Source organism: Cephus cinctus, unplaced genomic scaffold (assembly GCF_000341935.2).
Source record: "Cephus cinctus unplaced genomic scaffold, Ccin1 Ccin1_scaffold0153, whole genome shotgun sequence".
Taxonomy (NCBI): Eukaryota; Metazoa; Arthropoda; class Insecta; order Hymenoptera; family Cephidae; genus Cephus; species Cephus cinctus.
In genome coordinates this window covers 22,897-50,321 of record NW_014332881.1, presented here as the reverse complement: position 1 = coordinate 50,321, position 27,425 = coordinate 22,897, and the positions used below count along the sequence as shown (strand labels likewise).

The 27,425-nt window shown below is 38.3% G+C and overlaps 5 protein-coding genes across 17 annotated transcripts; 2 read left to right on the top strand and 3 right to left on the bottom strand.

The window, feature by feature from the left end:
- Positions 1-344: 344 nt before the first annotated feature.
- LOC107263516 (protein lin-37 homolog) lies at positions 345-2,243 on the bottom strand. Of its 2 annotated transcripts, XM_015730823.2 has the most exons (7): positions 2,045-2,242; positions 1,821-1,890; positions 1,567-1,705; positions 1,273-1,491; positions 1,022-1,205; positions 607-755; positions 345-515 (listed from the first exon to the last, which is right to left on the bottom strand). In XM_015730823.2, exons 2-7 carry the CDS (start codon positions 1,888-1,890, stop codon positions 494-496), a joined length of 783 nt encoding a protein of 260 aa, XP_015586309.1. In that variant the 5' UTR covers positions 2,045-2,242; the 3' UTR covers positions 345-493. The 2 variants fall into 2 exon arrangements, with proteins under 2 accessions (XP_015586309.1, XP_015586308.1); XM_015730822.2 differs by having other exon boundaries at positions 345-755; positions 2,045-2,243.
- A 182-nt stretch (positions 2,244-2,425) lies between these two features.
- Positions 2,426-3,483, top strand: LOC107263481 (PHD finger-like domain-containing protein 5A). 2 transcript variants are annotated; one of them, XM_015730737.2, is made up of 3 exons: positions 2,426-2,802; positions 2,997-3,187; positions 3,280-3,483. In XM_015730737.2, the coding sequence occupies exons 1-3, from the start codon at positions 2,751-2,753 to the stop codon at positions 3,349-3,351; spliced, it is 315 nt and encodes a 104-aa protein (XP_015586223.1). In that variant the 5' UTR covers positions 2,426-2,750; the 3' UTR covers positions 3,352-3,483. The 2 variants fall into 2 exon arrangements, with proteins under 2 accessions (XP_015586223.1, XP_015586222.1); XM_015730736.2 differs by having other exon boundaries at positions 3,262-3,483.
- An 83-nt stretch (positions 3,484-3,566) lies between these two features.
- On the bottom strand, positions 3,567-9,028 carry LOC107263476 (protein real-time). 5 transcript variants are annotated; one of them, XM_015730726.2, is made up of 16 exons: positions 8,657-9,028; positions 8,009-8,158; positions 7,565-7,696; positions 7,370-7,498; positions 7,159-7,268; positions 7,020-7,093; positions 6,639-6,941; positions 6,472-6,560; positions 6,264-6,401; positions 5,926-6,046; positions 5,720-5,844; positions 5,532-5,600; positions 5,022-5,268; positions 4,830-4,951; positions 4,611-4,753; positions 3,567-4,540 (listed from the first exon to the last, which is right to left on the bottom strand). In XM_015730726.2, the coding sequence occupies exons 1-16, from the start codon at positions 8,717-8,719 to the stop codon at positions 4,471-4,473; spliced, it is 2,085 nt and encodes a 694-aa protein (XP_015586212.1). In that variant the 5' UTR covers positions 8,720-9,028; the 3' UTR covers positions 3,567-4,470. The 5 variants fall into 5 exon arrangements, with proteins under 5 accessions (XP_015586212.1, XP_024936524.1, XP_015586213.1 ...); XM_025080756.1 differs by lacking the exon at positions 8,657-9,028 and adding an exon at positions 8,490-8,508 and having other exon boundaries at positions 7,370-7,479; XM_015730727.2 differs by lacking the exon at positions 5,532-5,600.
- Positions 9,029-9,164: 136 nt separating this feature from the next.
- On the top strand, positions 9,165-15,139 carry LOC107263477. Its single transcript, XM_025080773.1, has 9 exons — positions 9,165-10,707; positions 13,334-13,396; positions 13,471-13,603; positions 13,889-14,019; positions 14,088-14,197; positions 14,259-14,404; positions 14,473-14,671; positions 14,737-14,853; positions 14,967-15,139. The coding sequence occupies exons 2-9, from the start codon at positions 13,340-13,342 to the stop codon at positions 15,082-15,084; spliced, it is 1,011 nt and encodes a 336-aa protein (XP_024936541.1). The 5' UTR covers positions 9,165-10,707; positions 13,334-13,339; the 3' UTR covers positions 15,085-15,139.
- A 1,183-nt stretch (positions 15,140-16,322) lies between these two features.
- On the bottom strand, positions 16,323-26,665 carry LOC107263475 (regulator of G-protein signaling 11). 7 transcript variants are annotated; one of them, XM_025080717.1, is made up of 15 exons: positions 25,418-26,665; positions 24,739-24,835; positions 23,138-23,358; positions 22,838-23,063; positions 22,551-22,660; positions 22,200-22,388; positions 21,939-22,133; positions 21,687-21,862; positions 21,531-21,604; positions 21,286-21,415; positions 20,923-21,144; positions 20,595-20,837; positions 20,406-20,462; positions 18,278-19,159; positions 16,323-18,208 (listed from the first exon to the last, which is right to left on the bottom strand). In XM_025080717.1, the coding sequence occupies exons 3-15, from the start codon at positions 23,207-23,209 to the stop codon at positions 18,148-18,150; spliced, it is 2,637 nt and encodes an 878-aa protein (XP_024936485.1). In that variant the 5' UTR covers positions 23,210-23,358; positions 24,739-24,835; positions 25,418-26,665; the 3' UTR covers positions 16,323-18,147. The 7 variants fall into 7 exon arrangements, with proteins under 7 accessions (XP_024936485.1, XP_015586206.1, XP_015586210.1 ...); XM_015730720.2 differs by lacking the exon at positions 24,739-24,835 and having other exon boundaries at positions 22,838-22,888; positions 22,967-23,063; XM_015730724.2 differs by lacking the exon at positions 24,739-24,835 and having other exon boundaries at positions 22,551-22,657; positions 22,838-22,888; positions 22,967-23,063.
- Positions 26,666-27,425: the final 760 nt, after the last annotated feature.

Here is a 27,425-nt window from a genome sequence, read left to right as displayed (position 1 = left end):
TTAATAAAAGAATAAGGTGAAATAAAAAACAGCTATGGGAAAAAATTTCTTAAAATGTCAAACGGGAGTATCGTTCCTGTTTCACGTGAATCATCCTAACATTTGAAAGTATATATACTGTAAGACATTTCAGAAGTGTCAATATTCGAATAAATATGCGCTTGTAATTCTCAAGTCTTCAGCCACTGATCACCTCGTTCTTGATTTTTGGGTTAGTCGCGATGTGTTCAACTTTCCTTGGCGCGACTCTAAAGTGTTCACGAACTCGTTTAAATAAAATGAGAGAAAAGCCTTGATAATCTTGAATGTTTTCGCTACACGCATGCATACGACATTACGCCAGATTGGTTAGCCCGTCGTAAAGGTATATTTGTATAAAGTAATTTTACAGTTACATTGAGTCATTCAAATGAAATACCAATAAAGTGATACAATAACAATACTCGATAAAGAGTGCAGACATGATTCGCATTTACTCTCTCGATGCGTATCGCTACTCAAATTCCGACTGGGCCCTGGAATATAAATGAAAGGTTATTTATCTAAGGCTAGTTAAATGGCGAATAATGTTCCTGACGTGTATATTTAAATATGGTTGGTACGCACCTACGGTAAATGGTACCCAGTATGTTAGCGCTTTGCGCAAAGCGCTGTTCATTTTTATGAGCTTGCTGGTGCCATTTTTTTCGTACTGCAATCCAATGCGGTATGTGATCCCGCAGTAATGTCTCGCGGGATTTCAGCGTTTGTCCCTCCTGTACCAACAATTTATAACTAGTTACTAACGATAGATTATACTCGTTAACAAGAAAGAAAAGAAAAAGAAATAATGGACTATAGAAGTATTCTTAATTATTTATAATTTTTTATCACGTGGATACGCATTAGATAATGATTGCAAACTCCTTACTCACTAATCACTATAGTCAGACTCAATACTTATATTTACCTGTTTTAAGTTCATAAGAGTGTTATTCTTTCTATATGTAGTAATACGTAAGTGCTAGTTGAAGATACTCACATAATCCAAATTCAGTTCTTCTTTGCTCCCTGGTATCGGGGATGGAATTCTATTCTTTGGCAATGCTTCCTCTCTTGGTAACGGTGCAGGTAACGTAAAAACGTCTCTCAATTCTCCATCGATATTTATTACATTATTTGTAGAATTCAAATCATTTAAAACTTCTGGGCTGGGGCTTCGTATTCTATAAATTTGTATAGCGATGGTTAGTAAATGCTTAAATGACTTTAATTAAAAATTCAGATACTAACTTAGGCACAAGATTTGGATTTCTTGGTTGATTTGCCATCCAAGCCCTACAGATTGGATAGAGTGGAGTATCTTCACGAAATTGAGCTAGATCTACACTGCGGTCAAACAGTTTCATTACATATGTATGATGAAAGGCTGCATCCATTGGAACCTGTCTCCTACGACGGATCTTACGTGGTTGCTGGAACCTCATTGTCTTTGACGGGTACATTGTCTCTCTGAAAAAACATCGTTTAACATTCCAATTGAATACGCGTTTAAGAATTGAATCGTTGAGTGTTTCAGGGGTTTACATTTTTTTCAAATGATGCTTGTAATCATGAGACGAACTCTCCTCACTCGAATCAGCTGAAGAACCTGTATCACTGTGCTGTAATAACTCACGTAAAGCACCTTTCAGTCGATCTCTAGCAACGAGTACATCGTTATCACCTATCAAAAACACAATATGCAAATTAATCTCGAGACGGAATGTTTTCTCACGATTAACTATCCAACAATGGAGAAAAACATATTGTAGATCTCAGGTTAAATTGAGATATTTTACCTATTTCGTCTTTCACTTCCACTTTAACGCGTCCCGGTATTACGGAGTGTGAATGTCTCTTTTTACCCATCTAAAACCATTAAAAAAGAATTTTATATTTTATTCTTCAATGATTGTTTACATAAATAAATTGAGATTTTTTATTCTACGTTCGCATCTGATTATATTGAATACGCATGTTTGAAAATATATTCTTCATCTCTAACCCAGTATCGTCGTCTTACCTCTATTTTCTTTGTGCAAATGAATTAATAAATTAAATTTGTATAAATGTTTAATATCCTTGTTGATAAACGTCAGAAGTGTTATAGGTTAAACGTACGCGCCATGTTACAATCGATTTTTCGCTTATAAAGCTACTAGGGGTCTAACTCACGGTCTTACATACAGGTCTTTCAACTCCGATGGAGGAGGTAGCCTGTTAAAAAAGCATCTTTCATTTCGCCTCATGACCACAAGAGGCGTTGCGATCAAGCGACCCGTTCCTATTTCTCTCTCCCACAGCCGACTGTAGAGTGAGATAGATAAGGGATCATTCGATCACAGCGACGCTTGTGACTGAAAGTTAAAATGCACCCTACCGTGCTTCTGCTCGCCAAGTTGCACGTTCATTATCGCGGTCAACTCGGCTACGATGGGATACGCATTATCGACGGAGGCGATGATCACAAGATCCTACTCCCGGGCTCGTTGCTACGATTTAGCGTCATGCTTTTGGTCTCGTTTAAAAGCGGAGCGTTGTGCATCTCCTTACCCATTTCTGTTATTTGTTCCATGATTTTCAAACTATAATACAAATTCAGGCATTTGCTTGATATGCTTGATTAAGTTTTCTGTACAAACATTAATTTATTTTACAGTAAATATTTCAACAGTGTCGTCAAAATTAACTGCAATATTATCCAAATTGTGTTCTAACGGCAAACAAGAATGGCGAAACATCATCCTGATTTAATTTTCTGTCGAAAACAACCCGGTGTTGGTATGTATCAGTTAACCTGTTTAGAGAATTATTTTTCATAATTAATATAAATTCAAGTTATGTATTTTATGAGAATATCTAATTACTATAAGTAGTAAGTGGCAATATGCACAGTAAACTAATCATTTATTTTTTGAGAATGTATTTTTATATACATTGATATAAAATAATTGAATTATTTTACTTCCTTACAGCTATTGGACGTCTATGTGAAAAATGTGACGGAAAGTGTGTTATATGCGATTCATATGTGCGACCATGCACTCTTGTAAGAATCTGTGATGAGTGTAATTATGGTTCGTACCAAGGACGTTGTGTCATATGTGGTGGACCTGGTGTATCGGATGCATACTATTGCAAAGAATGTACGATACAAGAAAAAGATGTAAGTTCCATTAATTAACAAGAATTATAACGTGTATTAAATGTACAATTAAATCTGATGCTCTGTATTTTCAGCGTGACGGTTGTCCAAAGATTGTCAATCTTGGAAGTTCCAAAACAGACTTATTCTATGAAAGAAAGAAATATGGTTTTAAGAGGCGATAATTTTACTATTAATAAATACTTAGCTATAACTTTTATCACGATAATAATGAATCGAAGCTCATACGATGAGAATTTACTACCACCATACGCGTTTAAGAAATAAGGAAATAAAGTTTACAAAATTTTTGAACATTTGTCAGTTTATTGAACTCACGTGAATTGATTATTATATGTCATTACGTCATTAGTTAACGTCGAATACTATTATACAATACTTCCTACTGAATAATCAACGGCGGATACATTTTATTTACAGATAAATTATGCTTATATCAGATCCCTGTAAGCGAGACCTGTCGTTATAGATATTGGACGCTACAATTGTTTTGTTCATAAATCATATTTTCACTTTTTTATTCCCTAAATCTCTAAATTACCACGCATTGGTATTTCTATCAATGTACCTGACACCGAACAAGCACAAAAATATCTAAAGATATTCATACGACGTATCTACACCAATATATCTCACAATATTCATATATAATATCTGTATATATACAATTTGTCCTCAAGATCATAAAATTCATGTTTTTTTTTTTTCATACTATTTCATCTTTTTTTATATCGTCTCATTTATATAGGCTTTTACGAAAATAGACTTCGGCACAGCATTAATAGCATTCGTATTAAAAATAAAGATGCAGTGTACGATAGCAGGAATACAATTCTGCAATTGACAACTACGCACATGCTAAAAGATCTAACAAAGAATATCGATTTGCATATAGGAGAGCTAGATTCTAGTCTTCTCTATATTATTAACTGCTAATACTGAGTTCCCGTGGAATTAATGTGATGCTCAGAAAGTATTGACATACATTAGGAATACTAAATGCTTGAAAATACTAGACAAGTATCCTGCATAACTGATGACAAAATCGGATATCATTTTGCCTATTAAAATTCTCCACTCTCTCTTTCTCAGACGGAATGATTCAACAGATTATTGCTAGTTCTGTTACGATTGCTTATGAAAATAATTTTTTATCAGGTCTACGTTGTCTCACCACCCAAATAACATATAACCATAGTTAACATTTTCTTTTTTTAGTCCTGCTTTGTATTATCTTGCGAAGTTGATTGAGCCGTCATTGCTCCATTCGCCTTTTTGACTTCTCATCTGGACAGTGATGAACTGGCAATAGACCGGCCACTTACGGCTGATTGTAGGCTCATCATAGATCCTCTGAAAAGTTAATTATTATATTATTGTTATTTACCTGTATAAAAAGCCCTTCCTTAGAAATTCTATTTACTTGTAGTGAACCGATGGCAGTGTTTCGTAGAAATACATAAGCTGAGCCTTATGAGAACTTATAGATGGTAAAAATTCTCCAGGTTCCTCTTGATGTTGCCATTGCAGGATGTAAAGACCTGCCTCTTGCATTATATGAGTACCCTGACAAGAAAGCAGCAAACACTTAGCTTTCTCTTTGTTACTCGACAAAGAGGACTAATTAATGAATTCCTCGTACCTGTATGCTTTCTCCGTCGTGGCAAATCACACTGGGTTCAACTTTAACACAATCGACGCCTTCTTTCCATTCCTTGGTCATAGCTAGTTCAAGTTCTGATGGACTCGGTACCTCAGAGTTGGCTGGAAATTATTATAATAAGCCATCGAAAAGTCTCAATGAGTTTTATAAGTGAAATGAAAGATAGGATACCTGGGTTTCTATCAATTTCATTATCCTTAGTATGATGTAAAACAGAGAAGAGAACATTGTGTCTCATAACGTCAAAGTCCCAGGTAAGAACAGCACCTGGGTCATCGCAGTGGATGACAACATGATGTGACTGACCACGGCTCAAGCTAATAGAGTGGTAAAGACTATGTTCGTGCTCACTGGATGTAGTTTCCAGGTCAAGTCTGTACAAATTCTTGGGAACGACGCCACCCTCGACGATGTAAGTCTGTTCATTGAGGAATAAAATCTAATTAATCTTGGATATTGGCTATAATTTTGTTGAACATAGTAAATGAGTGGTCATCGAGCCGGGTGCTAAAGTGATACGAAAGACTATATCTATATTTCTGACTAACCCACGTAGCACGTGTATCTTTATGTTGTATTTAATGATTGAATTGACCAAACGTGAATTGTGCGACACAGACAACATTTTTTTTAATAACTTTTTGTTATTTTGCTTTTTGTTTTTGTTCTTTCGTATCTTACAGTGGCTGCTGTCATGTCGAATATGTAAAATCGTTGTGGTACCATACCGTAGATCTCACAAACTCCTTCCTGTTAGTCAATAGAACTTATTATTTATCTAAAGTTAATCGTGTGGCAATAACGAGACATTTTGCGCTTCTCAGAAAAATAATATACAGTGTACTTCTTATTAGAGAAACAAGTATTACCTCAGACGGTCCACCCAAGAAGTCAGGAATGAAGTCCGGATTGATATAATCTCGTAATCCACCCGAGCCTTGTTCCTGGTAATCGGTGCCGCAATAAAATACAAACTTGTTTCGTGTATTCTCATCTATAAAATAAACATGGAATGAATTAATCTAAAGAATTGTTAACTATACGTGAGTTTATGTTTTCCAATGTTGACGCTTACGGATAAAGGTGCTTATCAATGTCCAGAGTATTGGGAAGCAACGTGGTGCACGTATAATTAGGACTCTGCCCATCGTTTCTGGATAATTTGCCTCGACAATTTCAATGATACGAAGTAGAGCCTGGAAAAGAAAAGTATTCATTTATTTAAAGCAGCTAAACTGGATCACTGGAAGGAATTACGTATCGACCGAACAGCGTGTAGTTTGCATAACAGCGGTTAAAAAAAAAAGTAGTTTATCGTGTCGTGGCAGGGAAAGGTCATTCCAAGTACTAGAATATTGACAGACAATTATCCTAATAAAAGTACACGTTGACGAATCAACAATGAGTACGTACCTTAATGCCAGGTCTCCATAAGTGTCGCATATTTAATCCCTCTAAATCAATAAGAAGCGACCATTGCGAAACTGGGTGTCCCCATACCGTCGTGGCTTCATCCATTAACGAGAGACCTTCCTCGCAAACGTGTAAAGCCTGCCAAATAACATTTACGTAATTACTAATTGTTTTCTAGAAAGAAGTTTTCTATTGCGTATCATTTTACCAATAGAAGCAATTCGTCCTCTCCGATACTCTTCAAGAGACCCTTGACATCCATTTGGCCAAGTCGTAGAACATAGAGTGGTCTACCGTCTGTAATTTAAAAAATTAATTTTCATACAATAATAGAGTTGATTGGCATCATTTTTATCTTTCTTACGACTTATTTACCTTTGTCAAAATGATGCCAGCCTCCTGGAAAGTAATCCTTGACTACTTGTGGCGCCTCGTATTCTTCCAACAGGCGATCTACCTGATGCTTCTTTCTCCAGTGCAAGGACTGCGTCAACATCTCCCTCGCCTTCTCCACGGAGAATTCTCTGGCGCGTAAGAAACGGAGTAACGTTGCATCAGGTGGGACTGAACTGCCACGAAGTTCTTCTATGCTATGACGCAATTGAACCAGTCGACTCTCTTGCATCATGTCCAGTTTTCCCAAATAACGTTCTATGTAATCTGAAGATAATTGCATATCTGCAAACAACAGAAATATATATTAAAGGTGCATGTTCCGTTGTCACTTTGAAAACACTAAAAGCAAAAATTACTCACCTCGAGTACTTGGTAATTTTGTTTCAGCAACGCACAGCTCTTTTTTCTCTTTGTCCTCTTCTTGAACACTTTCTCTAAAATATATTGTTACGATAGAAATTGCACTAGAATATTATTATGTTATTTATATTAAACTTACAAATTCTCATCCTTCAAATCAATTTGCTTAAGTGGATCTACCCAGGGTGCTACGTAGGTAATTCCTTCTTCTTTTAATTGGTTTACAAAATATTCGATTATCTCTTTTCCCTGAAATTATTAGTAGGAAAATCAGTGGTGCGAATAGGTATTTTTTTACTAAATTAGGAAATCAAACAACTGAAATAGAATATAGAAAAATTATTAATTACTTTGGCAATATTTTGAGCGTATTGCTTCATAGCGAGTTTTTCCATCGAGTTCTCAAATCCAAAGAAATTCTTTATATCTAAACTTGCTGTTTGTTCGAAGCAAGTCCATTCTGAATTTTCAGGATGAACCTGAAAGTGATGAATATTTTATGGAATTTCAAATATCCCGTCACTCGTCTAATGGTTAATACTTACGAAATAGCGACATTTTTCTATCACGCTCACACGGGAAGAGAAGCTTTCGTTAAATGCTTCAATTTCTAAAATACTGCTTCTACGATCCAAAACATTCCTTTGGATGAAATAAACAAAATCTACGCCAATAATCTGAAAATTTTAAGGCGTAAAACATTGATGTATCAAAGAAAAACTAAGAAGTATATTTATATATCAGGTTATTTATAATTTCTAAAAGTAGTCTTTTCAAAACACAGTTTTATGATTGTTTTGAACCATGTACAACGGTCAATTAACTATTAAGGACTGTGCTCCATAATATTTAATGTAGATTGAATAATATGGTCCTTCTTCAAAGCATTACATACTACATACCTTATAGGGCATACAATGGATATCAATTGAAATTGTAATCCAGGAGTTGTATAAAAAAAGAAATTAAAAAAAAAAATTAAATGGTACCTTTTTTAAAATGTATGGAGCCTCAACATTAAGTTTACACCTCCTTTCAGTAGTTCTAATTGCTCCCCCTTGACTTTCCTCATCCAGAGTGATTTCGCAGCCAACAAAAACTGGAATTTGTGGGCAGGTGGGGAATCGCTTCTCGTATGCCTTAAAAAAAAACCCAGCCTTAGTAAATATTTAAATATAATAAACAAACAAACTCCACAGTACATAAAATCTGACTCAATTTCCATTAATATCCATAATACGGTCACAAATGAGAATAGGGTTTTTTGTATTAACATAAATCCCATTCAATATGATACAGAAGACACTGTTAAGATAAGAAGAATGTTGCTCCAATAATAAATATTCAATCTCAAAGGTTTTGAGCATCCAAGGCCGACGGAAACGTCACAGGAAATAAATGCAAGCTAACAAAATTAAATAAATTGGGCTTATAAATTAATTATTGTTAATTAAATAAAAATCCGGTAACCGCAAGCCATTTTCAGTTCTCATTCGTAGCTAAAATGTATGACAACTCTTGCAGATTACGTAAGCTTCTCCGCGTCTATGAACTTCGTCATAAGGCGTATAGTAAATACCATCAATTAAATAGGATAAGATTCATGAATGAATAAGCGACATAAGAAATAAACAGACCAGCATAACAAGAGCGAAGGGATGTTTGTAGACTCGAACGGGCGATTGATATTGCTGCACCATCTTCAAAAAGCGTCAAAAACTTGATGTTTCACTAAAAAATATACAATCCTGTCCTCGGATAAATGTAGCGACTCCTTCCCACGGGCCGAATGAGTTCTTCTGATGATGGATACTTTCCTCTGGAATTCGTTAAGGTCGTTGGTTACAATCACTTGTCAGGAAATCTGACGTTACCACAAGGTTCCTTTACAGATGGACGAAGTAGCAGCTGTAGCCTTAAGGTCCGTTCGAAAAGTCCGCGACAGTACGCCGCGATAGGCTTTACGTAGCTTGGGTGTGCCTGTACGTAGGCAACCGTTTATACACAGAACTAGCCCGTCCTCATTTGTCGAAATAGAAAAATTAGAATGTATAAACGTACGGCGGGTTGCTCGTCGGTAGGCGCCGTCACTAAATATGGCACCAATATGTCACAAACCTCACCGATGCTTCTAATATCCGTTTAGGTACCCTTATCGTGCCGTTTTCATTATTTGAATTGTATTCAAATATTTATTCATGTTGCATAGTACTTACAGTTGTTAATTCTAAGCTGTTTGTGGATCATAATCTAGTAGATGAATTTTTAATCCTGGGTCAATACACGCTCAAGATATTGAAAAAGAAATAGCCCGTCCTGTATAGGAATGTTAAATATTTTTGAATAAACAATTGTTCCTGTTTTGCGACACAAGATTTGAAATGACCGTGTGAGACGAGAACAAGGCCATGCTTATCGATGGTAGAGGGCAATAATCTGAGAACAAGATTATTAGCTTGTTTATTATTCATAGAAACTGGAGTTGACACTATAGATACATCTACTTGACAATATTTTTTGTACTCTCTTTTTAATTCCTGTCGAATAACATACCGGATCCTTTACTTCGTACACGCATGCATAACGAGAGACAATACATCTCCGAGGCTAATGCACTTGTCCAGGTCATTGCGCAATGCAGTCTGCAGGTGCATCGACAGTAGAGCCCGGGGGCCACAATGCAACTGCAAATTATGCATATTCATCCGACTTGTCAGTATAGCGATTGAAGCAGCACGCGTCCTGATACATATATATAATTAAATTTGTTTATTTAACAAGAACTCGATGATGGGAGTCGCGAAACTCAAAACACCCATGGGAATTATCCTCAAGGCAACCATCGTGACCGTAATGGCAATTATAATATTCAAAAACGCAACTTATCACTGAGTGGAATAATTGATTTGCGACTCTGACGCAATACCGGTTGCGAGATCGTTTCACGGCGGTCTTTTGACTTACTGACAATTTAAATATATATTATAAATAAATGTATATTCTTTTTTTCACGAAAAACGTTCAAATTATCTAAGAAAATTATTTGGATAACAAAATTCCTTAAATCTTTCTGGATTATTAAATACAGTTTCTCATGCACTGCAGTCACCCAGCTAACATGTCTAAATCGTCATATATCGTTAAGGAACCTTATCTGAACGACCCCCTCCCCCCCCCCAACACCTGCATCGAAGAGAAGATGAAGAAGAAGAAACAGATTAGAGGTGGGTGTAAGGCCCCGTATTTTATATGCGCAGGGAGCATTGCGCACATAATCGACTCAGGCGGGAAAGAATCATGTTAGTTCAGCAGTAGTTCAGTGGTAGCAGCTTGTTACCCATAGTTCTCTTGATCTTCCACATCGTTTACTTCTTCGTCTTATTCTTCTTCTTGATCTTCATCCACTTCTTCCTCTTCCTACTCGACCGGCTACTATATATCTCCACCGTGCGCGCCGATTTGACCGCAGAACCTTCCCGGTTTTCGCGTGTATATCGTCCCGCAGAAACGACACTAAATTGCTTGGCAATTACTAAGGCGAATTTCGGAATTTCAGCTGTTCATCAAGGACGGCCTGAAGGTACTCGAGAAGAGGGAAAATTACAACAGCGACCGACATATAAACTTTTCAACGGCATCTTGACCAATATTATTCGATCTACAACCTGATCACGTACAGCCGTTCGTGGTAAGTGCAGTTACTGTACTAATATTTCAAGACTTTCGGACTCTATTGTCATTCTTGATAAATAGGCTGACTCGATATAAACATCCTCTTGACAGGTAAGTCATGTCAATTTTTCATTACCGGCTGTAATTGTTCATGATTCTTATTTCTCATTCCTTCGTCCACTGGGTAACTTTGTTCTTAAAGAAACTAGTGTATTTCATAGTTCTTCCTTTTCTTTTATTTCTCTCGGCTTCATGCTTAATGCCATGACAGTTCAGAAAGATGATACTGTCTTGATTCTCTTCGATTGCTCCTTTTGGCATTTTATCCTGACCAGTCACAGAGCCAACGACCCGCAAAACTGGAAAGAAAATACATTTTACTAATATACATTCTTTATCTTCTTTTTTTTTCTTATTACGGATTAGTCGCACCCTTGTACGAATTTATATTACTGCTGAAGATTTATGCTTGGCGATATTTTACTTTTTATAACGTCATAACCATGAGTTCATAAAATGATCTATTATTTGCTAATGACTAAATGGAATACTATTAATTATCATTATCATTATGTATGCTTTCCTAAATTCTGTAGTAGCTCATTATGTATTTTACCTAATTTGACGGATAATAGTTTTTTTTTAATTATCCTAGGGCACATCCCATTTCTGTTTGTTTTCTAATGACGTCAAATTTCTTATCACGGTATCCGAAAAATTATAAAACTTAAATATAGTCAATTAATACATTGACGTATTATAATTCTAAAATCATTAACCTCTATTCTAAAGGAATGATAAGTATGCAACTGATTGCAATTTAATGGCATTCCGATCACGCGGTATCTAATTTGCGCTAACAACAGAAACTATCATAATATAACTTGTTTTCAATCTCACATCAGTGGATGACAAAGCTTTGCCAGGTGTTCAGTCCATTATTTTCACGAGAATATTTGTTGAATATCCTCAGCCATTGGCATTTGTTAAACTTTGCTATTGAAATAATAAGAAGTATTGGACCGTAATGCATTCCCGGTCTCATGTTGCGCCGATATTTAATCTCAAACTACTTCACACTTCTCCTTTTAATGTCTGCATCGTTACCAGTACTGCAGATTTACACACTATCATATCTACTGAGTACAAGAGTGTAGATTTTCATTCATAAATTATTCCTTGACTTTTCACTTTTATTCCACTACAAGCTCTCAATGATAAACAGCATGATTAATGATAAGTGTTCAAGAGCCAAACAGCAGAGTATTGATTCTGCATTAAAAATGATTTTACATAAATATTGAGACCAGTCCAGTTAAATATTTATGAATTTTATGATATTGTATGATAATCATAGCGGCTTTGAAATTGTTTAAATAATTTTATGAAAACAGTATAATCTGATGCATTGATGTTAATGATAAAAATAAAACTGTTTCTTATAATCTGATACGGTGACAAAAATTGTTAGAGCTCTCAAGATATAATAGTTCAATAACAAAGTATAACATCCAAGGAGGGTAAATTGCAGCAGAAAGATCTCCAGGGTTGTGGAGTAGGTACCAATTATCAAAAGGTATGTATATATGTGGGTAGATACAGAATGAGAAATATTTCTGAGAATGAAAAGGGCGTTGCCCGTACGTTAGGAATTCTTGAAGAGTCCTTCCCTTCTTGTTATTGTTGTCCATTTTTCCATTCTTTCTCTCTTTCTCTTTGGCCGTGTCTATAATTCGGCAGAGTCCAGGCGAAAAAGAGTGTGGCTGTAAAAGTGACACACTCTCTTGCCTCCTCTTACTCTCACTCTCAATATCCAGGATACTTTTCACTCTCTTTCTCCTCTGCTCCTCGTCGAAAGAAGCGAAGGTCAACCGGTTGTTTTTCGCGTTTTTAACATCTCGCCAAAGTCGAAGCGACGCATTTCTGGTCACACGTTGTGCATCCTTACAAGCATGGTTCCTGTCGCTAAAGGTGCATCCACACTGACCCTCACGACAATGCTAATCCATCTTGAAAGCAATGTCGTAATGACCTGCTTGGCACGAGCTCCCTCACTTTACTATAATATATACGATACATGCCTTAACTAACTACTTACTTACATTACTTTGTAAATTGCGCAATGGCGCGGCCCCTCAAAGTGCTATGCCAAGGACCCTTCTTCCGTAAGTCGTGCGTGCACACGTCATAATGGATTTTCAATTGTCTTTAATCCTACTTGACAGGATAATGGACAGGACAACAGCACCAGGGTATTTCCTCATAATATTCCATCAATGAGTAAGCCGGATATGTAGACTGTCAATGTACTTGGTTGCTGCAAATGGATTTAAAAAATATTAATTCAACTACTTACTAATAACCCATTTGCATGTGAACTGGTTCTGATTAGAATCAGGATTTTCTTTTTTTAATTGACTCATGGACATTATAGTGTTCCTGTTGGAACCCAATAAAACTTCACAAGTGTATCTGAAGTTGCAGTGTGCAGGCGCGCGCGAATACCTGTTCAATGTTTACTGGATGGTGAAATAACGTTTGGCATTCAGTACGGGCTTTGTATCTGCGAATATTTTAAATCCATGCAAAGCCTTTTTATCGTCTCTTCACGCGTTTACATATCTTCTTTTATCTTGTTTCAGGAAACCATGACCACAGGACGGCCTCTTGTTTTATGCAGAGTGATTCTGCTGCTCCTGTTGCAGGTATGCCTACCTACAAAAGAGAAACTTTATGGATTTAAGATATGACGTGGAACCTTTTTGACAATATTTTCCAGATACTAAAGGAGATTGGTGTTAATGGACATGGAAGACTAATGGATCCACCATCTCGAAATAGCATGTGGCGCTTTGGTTTTCCCAATCCGGTTAATTACAATGACAACGAACTCTTCTGCGGCGGGTACGCAGGTTCGTTTTATTTGTTTAACTATTCACGAATACGTCTCTAAATATAGAAATTATATCAACCGTTCACCAAAGAATTTCATAAAACATGATCTTTCTGGTAAGCTATGAACGTGGAATTTTTAATGTCAGAACTGTAGTTATACAAGAGAATCCTAGAACTATGCTCAATGCAAGTAATCGATATAAATACAAAGTAAAAAAAAAACTCGATACAATTTGGCGACCGCATTCGATACGAATTATGATGACTGTACCAGAGTAATAATAAAGATAAATTTTGAACAGTACAATGGGTTCAAAATCAAGGACAGTGCGGTATGTGCGGAGATGCTTATCATCTGAATGAACCAAGACCCCACGAGGCTGGTGGAGAATTTGCCAAAGGGACGATAGTACGACATTACACAGTAGGACAGGTAATACAGCAAAGCTAAAATAATAAGAATTATCAAAATTGAAACTGAGCGATAATATGACTTTTTAGGAAATTGACGTGGAAGTCGAACTCACAGCTAATCATCTCGGTCGCTTCGAGATGTATCTGTGTCCCAATAACAATCCTTCCAATGAGGCATCGCAAGAATGCTTCGACAGGTAAATAATATTTAAGTCAATACGTCACCAGGTTCCAATAACAGCCTTTTAACGTCTGCAGGTATCCACTTTATATATCTGGCACGAAGGAGGTCCGCTTCCAGATTCCGGTGGAAACTGAGAAGAAGGCCATTTTCCGCTACAAGGTATCTTTGCCGCCGTACGTGACGTGCTCGCAGTGTGTCATTCAATGGAATTACTTCACAGGTAAGTAGCCATCTGGAATAAGTAATGCAAGAATGAAGAAAGCTAACGATGTATCTATATTCATGCAGGAAATATGTGGGGTACATGTCCAAACGGAACAGAAGCTGTGGGCTGTGGTCGCCCTGAGACTTTTCGTAATTGCGCCGACGTCAGTATAGTAACTAGTACTGCAGGTGTTCCGCCATTGTTTGTACAACAGGACAATCCGTTCTTACTGTATTACAGGGACTACCGTTCTCCAAACAATGTATTCCCCTTAGTTATCAGGTATGATATTACACCGTTAATCAATAATGATTAATCAATTTTGATTTCTCTCATTCACTTCTCAGGTCTCAAGTGTGCGTTCCTACTCAGCTCTACAGAAGAATTCCTGGCATGGGAGAATGGTGCCAGACTAATTGTCTACGTTATCCTCCAAATTGTCCTACGACGATCTGTCAGTGTCCGTGAGTAGATTTTATCCTGATTTTGAAAAAAAAAATAAATAAATAATAAATTAAAACACTAAGTTTAAAAACGATAGAGTCAAATTCTCACCATAAAAATAATAATTCCTCAGAGAAGTCTGTGACGCCATTGGTGAAATATCCGGAAAGGAAGGAGCCAGTGTCTATTGTCTGGATAAATGTCTGGTCTATCCATCGAATTGCCCATCGCACCGTTGCCGTTGTTACTAAGAAGAAATAATGAAAATTAGAAACCCATAATAATCTATCTGTAAGAAAAGAGAATCGATGCAATAAAGAACCAACCTGAAGCGAAGTAAAATATAGGTCACGGGAGATACTGGAAATTATATATATATATAACAGATATAGTTTGATCCGATCAATACTATAATCAATTTAATGGCACTATAATGTTAATATTAGGACATTCTAATGACAGCTTACGTTATGTATGTATATATATATTTATGTATATATTTAACGAAACGGTTAAGTATTTCGTGTCCGACAAATGATCACCAGGGATCAGATTCGCTTATCATCATGACGACGGCGCTAGATTATAACACTTTACAAAACTATATACACTAAAGCTTTGTCTTCTCTATATTAGTAACGTGACCGACTATCTAAATAACGTTTCTCTTTTTTTTTCATTTCGTTTTAAAACATCGGCTCGAATGTAACTCGTATGCACTTGGCCGCTAGCATGTCTTATCATCATAATAACCATTAGTCATGAATAGACGTACATACGTACATACATCCTATGCCTTTATCTAAGCATGTCCGCCTACTCATAACTTTAGTAAAGATTTCCTTTTTTTTTTCTTTCACATCTTTTACTTCTAATTGTATTTCTATTTTGACTACTCAACGTCCATGGTTCGTTACTGCGTCGGAAGTAACGTGGCGTACGACAGGTTAGTTCATGGATCTTCTCATATTTTTGTTGTATATATCATATTATATTCGTTCTTCTTAAGCATTATATTAATTTTCCATTATCTCATGCACTCACTTCCTGGCCAAAGAGAAAAGAAAGAGCGTACACGCAAGCGATGTATAAAAGTCAAAAATATTAGGTTGATTTAAAAAAAGGCCAATGATAAATGGCGAAAACTTATGTAGAAGAGGCACGATCGAGAAATCAAACTAACACAAGGTAATTAAAAATTAATTAGGAACCGAGATTACTGCAAGACTCGTTTCTCAGGTACGATATCAGTCTTCCACGGCAAAAACGTAATCGAGATATATACATACAGTTTTTACGAGGATAAGTAATCGAGTAGTTAAAAAGTCCCAGATACGTGCCCCTATCGATAAGATAACATTAAAGATGGCGTTAAAGAAGCAGAAGAAGAAGAAAAAGAAGAAGAATTGAGGTACAGAGCGAGGCTTTCGACTATTGAAGTACAATTTCTTCATTTTCATATTGTACGTTTGTTCCTTCTTTTTTCTTATTCGTATATCTCTCTTTCATTTTGGATTTTTCATTTTTTTTGATTGAATTCTGCCAAAACCTAAGAAATCGCCTCGGGCTACGATACTAAATCTATGAGTCCCATTGTTTAATTTTTTTTTTTTCCTTTAAATATATATCCTAACAAAATTTGGCAATTCAACTGCCATCTTAGCCACACTGGGGCTTGTAAGCACATAATTCGCAATACGTTACTTCTTCATCATTGATCGACCTACGACGTCGAGTTGCTTACTTAAATTGAGCTCCGATTAAGAGTACGGTTCGTTATGAGTACCTTAGTGAATTACACTTAACGCCACGCGAGTGTCCATAACGCGGGATCAAGAGGATGCCTCAAATTTTATAAATAACGAAGCATACAGCTAAGTCAAACTAGAGCAAAGTAATCCTGTTGAAAGATCATCAGTATTTCATCTTGAACAGGACACTTCGAAGGATCTGAATTTGAAAGGTGCTTTATTTTGAGGACTCCAGGACCTGGGGCAGTCTCAGCTCCCGGAGACCCTTAATTAGACTAGAAAATTGTGATTAGAATTAATTTTCAACTTTGTCATTCGATATCTAAGTGACATCTCTTTAGACTAGGTTCCTTCATCGTTTATCATATCACCATCTCTGAACATTTACTTTAGACGTTTCTTCTTCGTTCTCTTTTTGCCCATTTGGCATTCTTAGCTCCTCGAGCCATCATTAATCTTCTACTGTTTCCTTTCACTATTAAGCTTTTTATTTTTTCTTCACGTTTAACTTTAAGTATCTTTTAACACGGCTTATGGGCGTTACGCCGTTTAAAATCTACACATTTGCTATTAAAGACTTTAGGCGAGAACAGCCACACGACTAAGAACACCAATATCGAAGATATAGTTTTTTTACTATTTAGTGCGCTCCTACACAGAATTACGAGACTTTCACATCGAGACATTAGTAGAGTAGAGTAGACAGATTCGTATAATCCCTGCGTACCAGGTTAACACGTACACGAGAACATTTAACAGTTCAACCTTGGCCTGTATAGCTCGGCAATAGCTGATTTATCTGTGCAATAAATACTTTCTTAACTTGGTATACACCTCTGAATTACTGTTCTCTAATAGACAGTAAGGAACACGTACGTACATTAGGATAATCAGAATGTAGTCTAATAACTGAGATTAATGAATCAAGGACAATTAGATTCAATGTTTGATACGCAGAGATTACCCGAGAACGATCGAGAAGGAAAGGTCGAGCGATCGATCTTAGGATGAGGTCACAGGGCTCATAGTTGACAGTCACCCAAAGAGCGTGGCTTTCAAGAAATGTCCTTTCGATCGTTAATTAAAGTTTCATCTTCCTTCTAAGTAACATTTCAATTCTATATCTTTTTTCTTAGTAATACAGCGTGCAAGTGCCCGCGGTACGCGACAGAATAGAAACCTGTAGGCCGTACGTAGAAATATTTCCGGAGAGCGAAACAACGAATGAAAAGGAAGAGTGACGTGTCGTCTTAAAACTCTCCGATAAGACGTACCGCGAGCAGCACATTAAGCATAGATTTCTTTTCTTCATTAGATTAAGAATAATTGTCCCTTTATCTTGACTTTAATAATCATTGTTCTATAGAGTATAAGCGCGCTCGTACATTTTCGCGCGTGTCTCTGGGTGAAAGGTCAGGACCGCGATTAGCTACGAGCACCATAAGTTTCAGCACCAAGTTATGGACACTCGGCTGGCCTGCAGAGTGTGTGAGAATAGTGGAAACTGTAATAGTGAGGTTTTTGTTTCATCAAGTGCAAAACGTTCGGATACGGTGGGCCGCATTACAAATAGCCTAAGGTCGCGTAGGTTTTTACATAGGGTGCGTCCACTCTACAATTTTCCCTGAAAAATAAAAAAAATGGTATCTTATAATTTAAGGTCTATAACAAGTGATTATGTTTGAATACTTACTCGTCTTCCCATGGGCACACTTCGTTAACATTATTGTCTCGCTGCTCCTGAGGTGTCGCAGTAGCTGCATCCGATTCCTCCTGATTATCTGGTTCCCAAACAGGAACGACCTGAGCCTCCTCTGCAGAGTCCTCGTTTCCGGTATTCACTTGCTCCTCCTTAGATTCTTTTTCTTTAATCTTGTCATCTTTCTCCTCGATTACATTCTGTTCCTCCAGTTCCTCTGGTTCTTTCTCATCTCCCTTCGGTACATCTACGTTCTCTGATTCTGGCTCTTCTTCTAGTATGACCTGAATGTCCTCAGTGTCTGGTTGATCTTCAGCCAGGTCGCCGACAATGGCACTGATACTTATTAGTGGTGCCATGGCTAGTCTGAGTTCTTTTGGAGCAATCTCCTTAGGGACAGACTCCTGTGGAGTAATCTCCTTTGGTAGAGTCTCTTCCGGTGTCGCTTCACGAACTTTTGAAACGGAACTCTCCTCCAAAACTGTTTCCACGGGTTCCGGTTTCTCAGCGACACTCAAAGACAGATCAAAGGACTGCTGTGGTGAGGAGTACTTGCAAGAAGGCGGTCTGCTCGTATCCCCAAGTCTGATCTTCGCACTGGAATTTGCGGAATAGTTCCTGGACATTGTGTTCTGCAGTGCACAGGATTTTCTTAGACAATCCGATGCCTCCATTATGGCCGCACTGAGGTCCGACGAGGAACTGCAAGAGTCTAGCTGGGACGAATTCTTTCTAGATATTCTTGCAGGGTTGCATGGTTGACCTGGGGGCTCGAACGACTCAGAGGATGCGAGTTCGCTGCTTGGCCCTGGCGCTGCATCCCATGGACACACGTCGTCCATAGGGCGAGTCGCCGGTTCCGGGACGCCAGCATCCCTGACAACACGAACTTCATTATATGTTTCAGTCTGTTACGGTAATACCTTGCCATTAGCAATCAAAATTCAGATGTCTAATACGAATATCATCTTCTTCTTAACATATCTAAAAACAAACTTGAAATATAACAATGACAGTCATCAGCCTATAATATTGAAATATATCATGAAGGATCAATGCAGTGCATTGATATCTAAGTATACCAACAATTCCTTCTCTGAAGCGAAATTATTATTGTTAAGCATGATAAGTTTGAGATTTTCATTTAATGAGTTTCTGATTCATGTTCACTAATGACCCTTGGTGTTACCGTTGCTAGTCTATTGTACATTACGAATTATACACGCTTCCCCACACAACCATGCATCCATCCAACGTCAAGAGATTTCGTGGTTAGGACTTGTGTAAAATTCAAAACGTAAAACCATTTGTAAGTCCAAAGAAGGTGCGCAAAGAAATGAGGAGCCTCAATAGAAAAAACCTTCAGGCAAGGCCCCAGATACTAAATACGACAGCACACAGAGAAAGAATATTGTAAACACTATTACTCGAATTGGACTTGACCCAAAAAAACGTCTTTATCTTCCCCACGTGTTAGACGCTTGAAAACTGAAAGCCCGCACTAGAACTCCATTTTCGTTGTGTTTAACATTTAACTGTAAATTGATATAGAAATAAAATATTATGTTTCTAGCATAAGATTAATACTAAAAAAGAAAGATGTGCAAGGGACGCCATTATTTGATCTACAAGTATTATATAACAATTAATTAAAGACGGAGAGAAGTCCAAGGGAATTATTGGTAACGCAATAACGAATTGAAAGGTGATATGAATATTTTCTGCTCACGAATGAATGTTTAAAACGTATAAGTAAATTTGGCAGAAAATAAAAAATAATAATAAAAAGTGTCTCTGCTACATATTTGTGTAAACATTAAAATAAATCCGAGCAACGGCCTTGCAAAAGACAGAGCACAGGAAAAACTTATTGAAGAAATTCAAAAGGTATTGAGTTTCAAAGTAAAAGAAGCAGAAACAGGAAGGCGAAGAAAGGAAGAACCCCTCCTACTTTTTAAAGCCCAAGTCCTGCATCATCGGACGTGGAAAAACCTTCATCAGGGCATGGGAAATCATTTGACAAAACATCGAAGACAGAGTTTAAACGTGAAAGATATGCCGTTGAGCATCGACAGTACGATAGTCTTAAACGTGAAGCAGATGAGCGTTTTCGAGAACTTACTGAGTTCTACGTGGACTAGGCCTCGAAGAAATCTTAACGAGGCGAGCCAGATCTCCCCTGAAAACACCGTAGGGATCAAGCCAGTTCTCATTCGATACAGGAATTACGGAAAAGGAATCGAGGTAGATAACCTATTCTTCTGGCTGATGACTCCTGGGTGAATTGAGTCTTCTGGATCGGAGGGATTACCTGTAAGGAATATCGGTGAGATTCGATTGGCTGTGCGAATGCGGCACTCTAGGTGTTGCCGCTACATCCCGAACTCCACAGATAGCTAGTTCATGCGCAGATCCAGAGAGACTTCGATCACTTCCTCGACGTCTACCACCTCCGCCACCACCGATGCCAGCGTGCTGCTGCTGGAGACTTCCTGGTATTGGAGCTGTGGTCGTCGAGATCTTTTTCTTAGCTTGACCGCCAAAGCCGAAGAATCTGAATGACAATGTTCATAGATTATTTGATCAGTATATAATCAAATTCCTTGCGAATATAGTTTCTATCGAGATTAATCACGTGCCTCTTTTTTTGAAGCGGCTGCACTCCGGCTGCCAATAAGTTTCTATAGTGCTCCGAACGTATAAATCGAGGATAACAATCCTTCTTGAGCAGGAGCGTATAGACATGTTCAGCAGCTGAGTCAAATGTGAATCTGGTTGGATTTCGCATTTCCTGGTGAACCTTCTCCATAGTCTTCCCGTCGATATTGATCTCACATGGCGCTCCGGCCGCCAGGAACTCTCTGTGAAATGAATTAGGTCCAAACGTATTTTATCGATATTATCGCTTATAGAATCTAAAGGCCACTTTCAAAATGGCAAGCCCAGATCAAACGGAGGATCATGAGACGAGAAAGAAAAAAAAAACGAGAGAAATTACGCACTCAAAAATCTCGTTGACTTTCACCGGTATTTGTGCCTGGAAGCTACGTCTCAGGTCTTTCACCGCCATCCAGAACCGTATATTCTCATGACTGTACTCCTTCCTCAAGTAATTCGTGAACTCTTGTAAACCTGATGTGGCAAAAAAGTATGGAAAGATAATGCATCATCCTATATCGAAACAGTAATTCGATAGTACAGCAATTACTGAGTTGCTACATTTATGGTATTTCTAACTTATACCTACCAGTCGGGTCAGACATCAACTCTTCCATGGAGAGGGCCCATCTTTTCACGCGCTTCTCGGTAGGAACTTCCACCCTAAATCATTAAACGTATGATTTATCCAATTATTTTGTCAATGTATAAATTACTCGTTTAATTGTTATATTTTAAATATTACAAAGGGCTGTTGAGCTGCCAGAACGTCTGATCATCTGTGATCCAAGGATTAGAAGGCTGAGGTTGCACGATCATCGGATCGTACTCCATATAAGTCTCGAAATACGACTTTAGATTCTCAATAGCAGTTGAGACTTTGATCCTGGTGCGCGTTAGACTATTCTTCAGAAGCTCCACCTTTGGGAACAGAATTATGCAATAAGTAATGTTGTTACTGTGGGAATGATTATTGTATGCAATGAGGATGACTCACTTCCCGTTGTAAGTCAGCCAGAGTTCGTTTCCTCGGTGGAGGTCTTGGTAGGCCTGGCCGTGCTCTTGTCGGTACTGGCACGACTTCCAAACTGCTTAGGCATCCTGGTGGTGGTCTATATACTCTCCAGAAAGCTCTTTCCTGAGAGTCGCTGACAATCTTATCACCCTTCTTACGCTCCTTGGATAATCGAATCTGAAAAGAGAAAGATTGAAATGATCGAATATAAAATTTATACACAGAAAAAAATTAATTACTTACCTGCTCCTCAGCCTGCAACTGAATGATGTCCCACTTGTTCTGTAAGTTCTTTCGAAGACTATTAAGAGCCTCCACTTCGTAATCCTCCAGGGCATGTCGTTGCTTGTTTCTCAAGGTACGCTTTGCTAAGTATATTGCGTACTCTACGTTATCCGGTGTTCTATGCTGCCACGGCCAATAGTATGGTGTCTAAAGATTTGGAAAAATACTAGCATGCTGATTTGACTTTATTTTCATTGAATAAAATTATTACCTTAAATAACGTGTTATCTAAATTCTACGAATTACAGCATATCACAAATATCGTAACAACTGGTCAAAAAATTGAAGATGCTGAAAAAGGTATTCTACCTGAAATCTGTAGAGAGAGCTATCATCCTTGACGGTGAGAGTCTTGGAGTCGTTCACTGGGAAGAAATAGCCATACTGGCAAAGTTGATTGGCGATATGGACCGCCTCTACTGTCAACATAGATATAATATAACAAAAATATATATAAAAGAGAAGAATTTGAAATTCAAAAGGCTGAAGCTCTTACGACGACTTAGAAGACGTTAGATACATAGAGAGGTGAGCAGTATCGACATTAAAAGAGTATAGAAAAAAAGCTAATAAATAAGAAATAGTCAAGACCGTACCTGATTCCTCGATGGCAAGTCGGTCGATCAGCCACTCGACAAGGTCGTAACCTGCAACACGCAGCCATCCTACTGAATTCTTCTGGTCGTTTAGGTTTAGAGGACAACGCAGGTACCGATGGCACTCACCCATGAACGCTGACGGGATTGAGGTAAGAAATTGCTTCTGGCTGCGCACGGGCACCCCATTTTCAGGGTCTTGCATCTCCCGCACCAGCCCCTCCATCTAAAGGAATGAATAATTATAATGTGAACAATATACATGATGCGAAGAGATTCAAACTCTGGTCTTCAAAATACCTTGTCGAAGGCACACGGCCTGTGAACGCGTGGCTCCTTCTCCTTGTGTTGGTGGGTGGTGGTGGCCTCCATCGCGTTCGAGGCGGCCCTCTGCGTCTTTGGCAGGGGCTGTGGCGATTACGATGGTGGAGGGGGCTGGGGAGCTGGGCTGGAGACGGGTCTACCCGAACTCCATGGGGCTCTGGCCCCATCCCATCACTCCAGTCACCCCCGCACGCCCACTGAAATACATTCACAACTTCTCAAGCTCCTACGAATAGTCATTCTTATTAATATATACTGATTAACTTGTTGCGCTATTGGTGTTATTGCTTCTGATATAATAAACCAATTTGGATTTCATTTCTTTGAGTCTAATATGACTGACCGTTCATTAAAGAACTTATTCTTGTCAAGATGCACTTATTTAGATTATGAAACATTACATGATATTATTCCATTTGTAGCCCAAACTGTTTCTGTAAACCGATCTGAATTAATTCATTGAGTTATCTTATTCGGTGACAGATTATAAGACACCACACATTTGTATGCCCAAGTACAAAATATATATTGAGGCATATAAAGTGTTTTATTAGAAAAATCTAAAGATGTAAACAGTTCTAAAACATCACTGTCATTTACTATTTAAAAATGGATAAATTTTCATCAGCCTGATAGTAGACAACCAGACTTACACGGCAGCTATCACCGAGAAGAAGCCATAACCTTTATCGAGAAATCAGCAAAAACTGATGAATCTCAGAGATTTTAACGTGAAAAATAAAAAATATATAAGATTACTTGCAAAACAAGCAAAACAACTGGTTCCATTGTGCACTAATAGATAACGGGAACAGTAGTAAAACTCATACCGTTAAATTCCTTTGAGACATTCTGGCGTAACTGAAAACAGCGCCACGTTCTACCAACATGACAGAAGGTTGAAAATAAAATAAAGGGCACGTTCTGAAATTCGCTGCTACGAGTATCGTTGTCCCTGTTAATCTCCATGCAATAGAGTGTGACACAATTATGCTCTCAGTGCTAGCAATAAATTTTCAACGTAGCCAAAGAAGTGATTTTTTCCAAGCCCTCTAACAAGTAAGGCACAATTAATTTGAGAGAAACTCGATAATGAACCATTATGAATCAAGAATAAACTGAACGAGCACTTAAGTTTTTCGAGTGACAGGCCATTTCGTTTTTTTTTGTTTTAATTCAAATATCCATAAAACCCTCAAGAGCATAAAGCACCTGAGACATTTAATAGGAAAGTCTTTGCCACACGCAACTTGGAATTGCGCCAAAAGTATTAAACCGAAGAGTTCACGATTGCAAACACTCTTCGCCATTCATCAAACAGTAAAAAATATATTTCGTAAAGGAGGATATATCTGTTTAGAAATCACACCCAGAAATTATGGATATCGCATGAATAAATATACCGTTTATGGAGGAACTAATGCCAGTCGCTTATAACGAGAATAAAACAATTATTTTCAACAATGCTTTCAAGTGACAATACTATAATACATATACAGATATATTGTAACTATAGTGCAAGCAGCGTTACGAAAGCCACATAGAAATACAGTACGTTAGTAACAGCAATATATTACCTACATGAGAAGCACGTAGCAAACGACAATGGTAAGACGATGGACAGTACTTAATCCGTACAATGGTAAATGCAAATGAAAACTGTCGTAGAAAACCCTGCGGAATAAGAAAATCAAGAATCACTTCTTTTAAAAAAAATGGAGAGCCGAGCCATGGCAAAGTCCCTCGTACAAATGGTATGTTAATGGTGTAAGTAAAAATGTCGCACTTTTAAAAAAAATGGAGAGCCGAGCCATGGCAAAGTCCCTCGTACAAATGGTATGTTAATGGTGTAAGTAAAAATGTCGCAGAGTCCAAGAAAAAAAAGGCACATATATATATATATATATATATATATATAAAGAATAATGCGAGAAAAATCAGCGTCATTTCCGTAATCCTCGTTCTTCCGCTTCCGTTGAGTCGCATTCGATCGATCCCTTGAGGAAACGTCTCGACAGAAAGAATTAGCATGCAAAAATATAGATACGGAGACAAGCAGGTTGGCAGAAGCAGATACACAAAAGGAAAGGAAGAGCGACGTTAGAAAAGGATATAAAGTCTGGTATACATATATAGTATATGTATGTATACAGCTATATAACTACGGGTATTGATATATAGTACAGTATATGAGTTGATACATATGATTTATAGTGTGTTATGATATTCTAGGATATGCATAGGTGGTCTACTCACTGGACGAGTCAGGGCAGTGGAGCCTCATGAAACTCGGTCGATCAGGCCATGGGGCCTAGGTGTTCCTGGTCACTTTCGAGCTTTCTCCAGAGTCGTTTTAGGCGCGCCAGAAGTCGAGCATAATTCGCGCACGTTGCACCACGCCCTGGACCGGGCAGAGGAGGCAGAATAACACGCAGCCTACAGAAACATCGTCCCTGTGTAAACTCTCGTTTAGAAATTAGATTCTCGCACAGCCTAGGACATGTCGTAGCCCTCGTAGGTCCGTCGTAGTCGCGAACGCGCAGACGAGGTTCGTGTAGCGTCGGTGATCCTCGGGCACATTCGGCTGGAAAGCGCCGAAAGCTCGCGCCCGCCGGGACCGTGAGCTTGCGCGAAATACCCTGACGAATACTCGCCCCACCTTCGTATAACCTCGACACGCGTTACCCTCTCCATAGGGTGGCCATCCTTATACTGAGACTGCGCCCTGTTTCGCTGGCACAGCTTTCTACCCTGTTCTGCGAGCTTATTGATCCCCGATCCTAAATATATAGGACGACCTTAGAGATGCTTGCACTACGTATTGCGACTCCAGAACCTCGTGGAGCTGTCATTGGTGAGAATGCCTAGGACGTCTGGATAACTAAATATGTCTGAGCAATATGTGTTTCATATATCTATCTACATAATATTATCATGAGATAGGTCATGGGATAGGAGTCCTCTACGTGTAGAAATAGATAGTACATTATAATGGATGGTTGATTATATGAATATTTGTTGACAGCTAATACTGATGATATGGCCTGGCGCGACTATATAAAAGTTTATCATTCACCGGGTTGAGGCAATAGTGCGTGACGAGGTACTATTATTCCTGAGAGCTCACGGAGATTATGTTTGAAAAGAAAATGGAAGGTAGCATAACTGGGCCGGAAGGCTGAATAGTCGTTGAATGAAGTTGTCGAGTGGATAAAAGATAAAAAGGAACCGAAAATAGGTGCCCAGGTAAAAATCGATGACTGCAAACGCGAACTCGGCTTCTAAAAGAAGACTTCTCCATAGAAAACTATTCAAGAAACTTTAAAAAAAGCATAAAGTCGACTTCACGGAGACTCCTCATTGATCTCTGGTGCACCAATATCCTGATCGAAACGTCAGTCCTTCCTCTCTCCCGGCTGAACTTCCGTCTGACCGGAAACTAATTGAAAGGGCTATTGTCATGTTTCCGGGCAGCGCGCTGCGCAAGTAAACACGCAACATCATCAGGTAACAAAAGACTATCTTTTTTATTTGTAGCCGAACAGTTTGGTTCCGTTCGTGGAAAGTTTCAAAGCTTAGCATAAACCTGTGGTAACGTGAGAGATCATTAAGTTCATATAATTTTTACTGCAGGTTTAATGTCGAAATATAATAACGGCATAAAAATCATAAGGAAAAACCAGCGCAGTACCGGCAGTCGTCATTTGCAATCAGCAATAGTCCCCAGGCAGGAAACAATTCCATAAGCAATAACGATTCAATAATAAATTCGTTATCGATGTAAGGCAAAACGGCACACCCAAGATACGTGCATGCTAGAAATAAGCAATAGGCAAAAGTGCACATTAAGTTGGTGCTGCAAAATGCCCTAGTTATTTTAAGGCGCGTTACACGAATTAGTACTGTTCTGGTAACACAGTTAATTGTCGGTAAACACGAGGTAAGTAAGGTGGCCCGGTTGTCGAGTAAAAAGGAGTACGGGCCTGGCGACACGGTTAATTAATCTTCGAGCGGCGAGAGTTCGAATGGCTGACTGGTTGTCTGTACTATTTTCGACAGTTATAAAACGACTGTGGCGCGAGCCCTGGCGAATAATGCTAATTAGCGACGGTTAATGAGGTTAAGTGGCGAGCCGAGACGGCGAGCCAGAAGGAAAGCAAAAGGGTCTGTTACGATGCCGTTAACCCTTTCACTGTCAAACGTTCAACACTCAGCCATATTTATTATATGGAATAATATTCCTCGTTCGATAAAATTACACCAA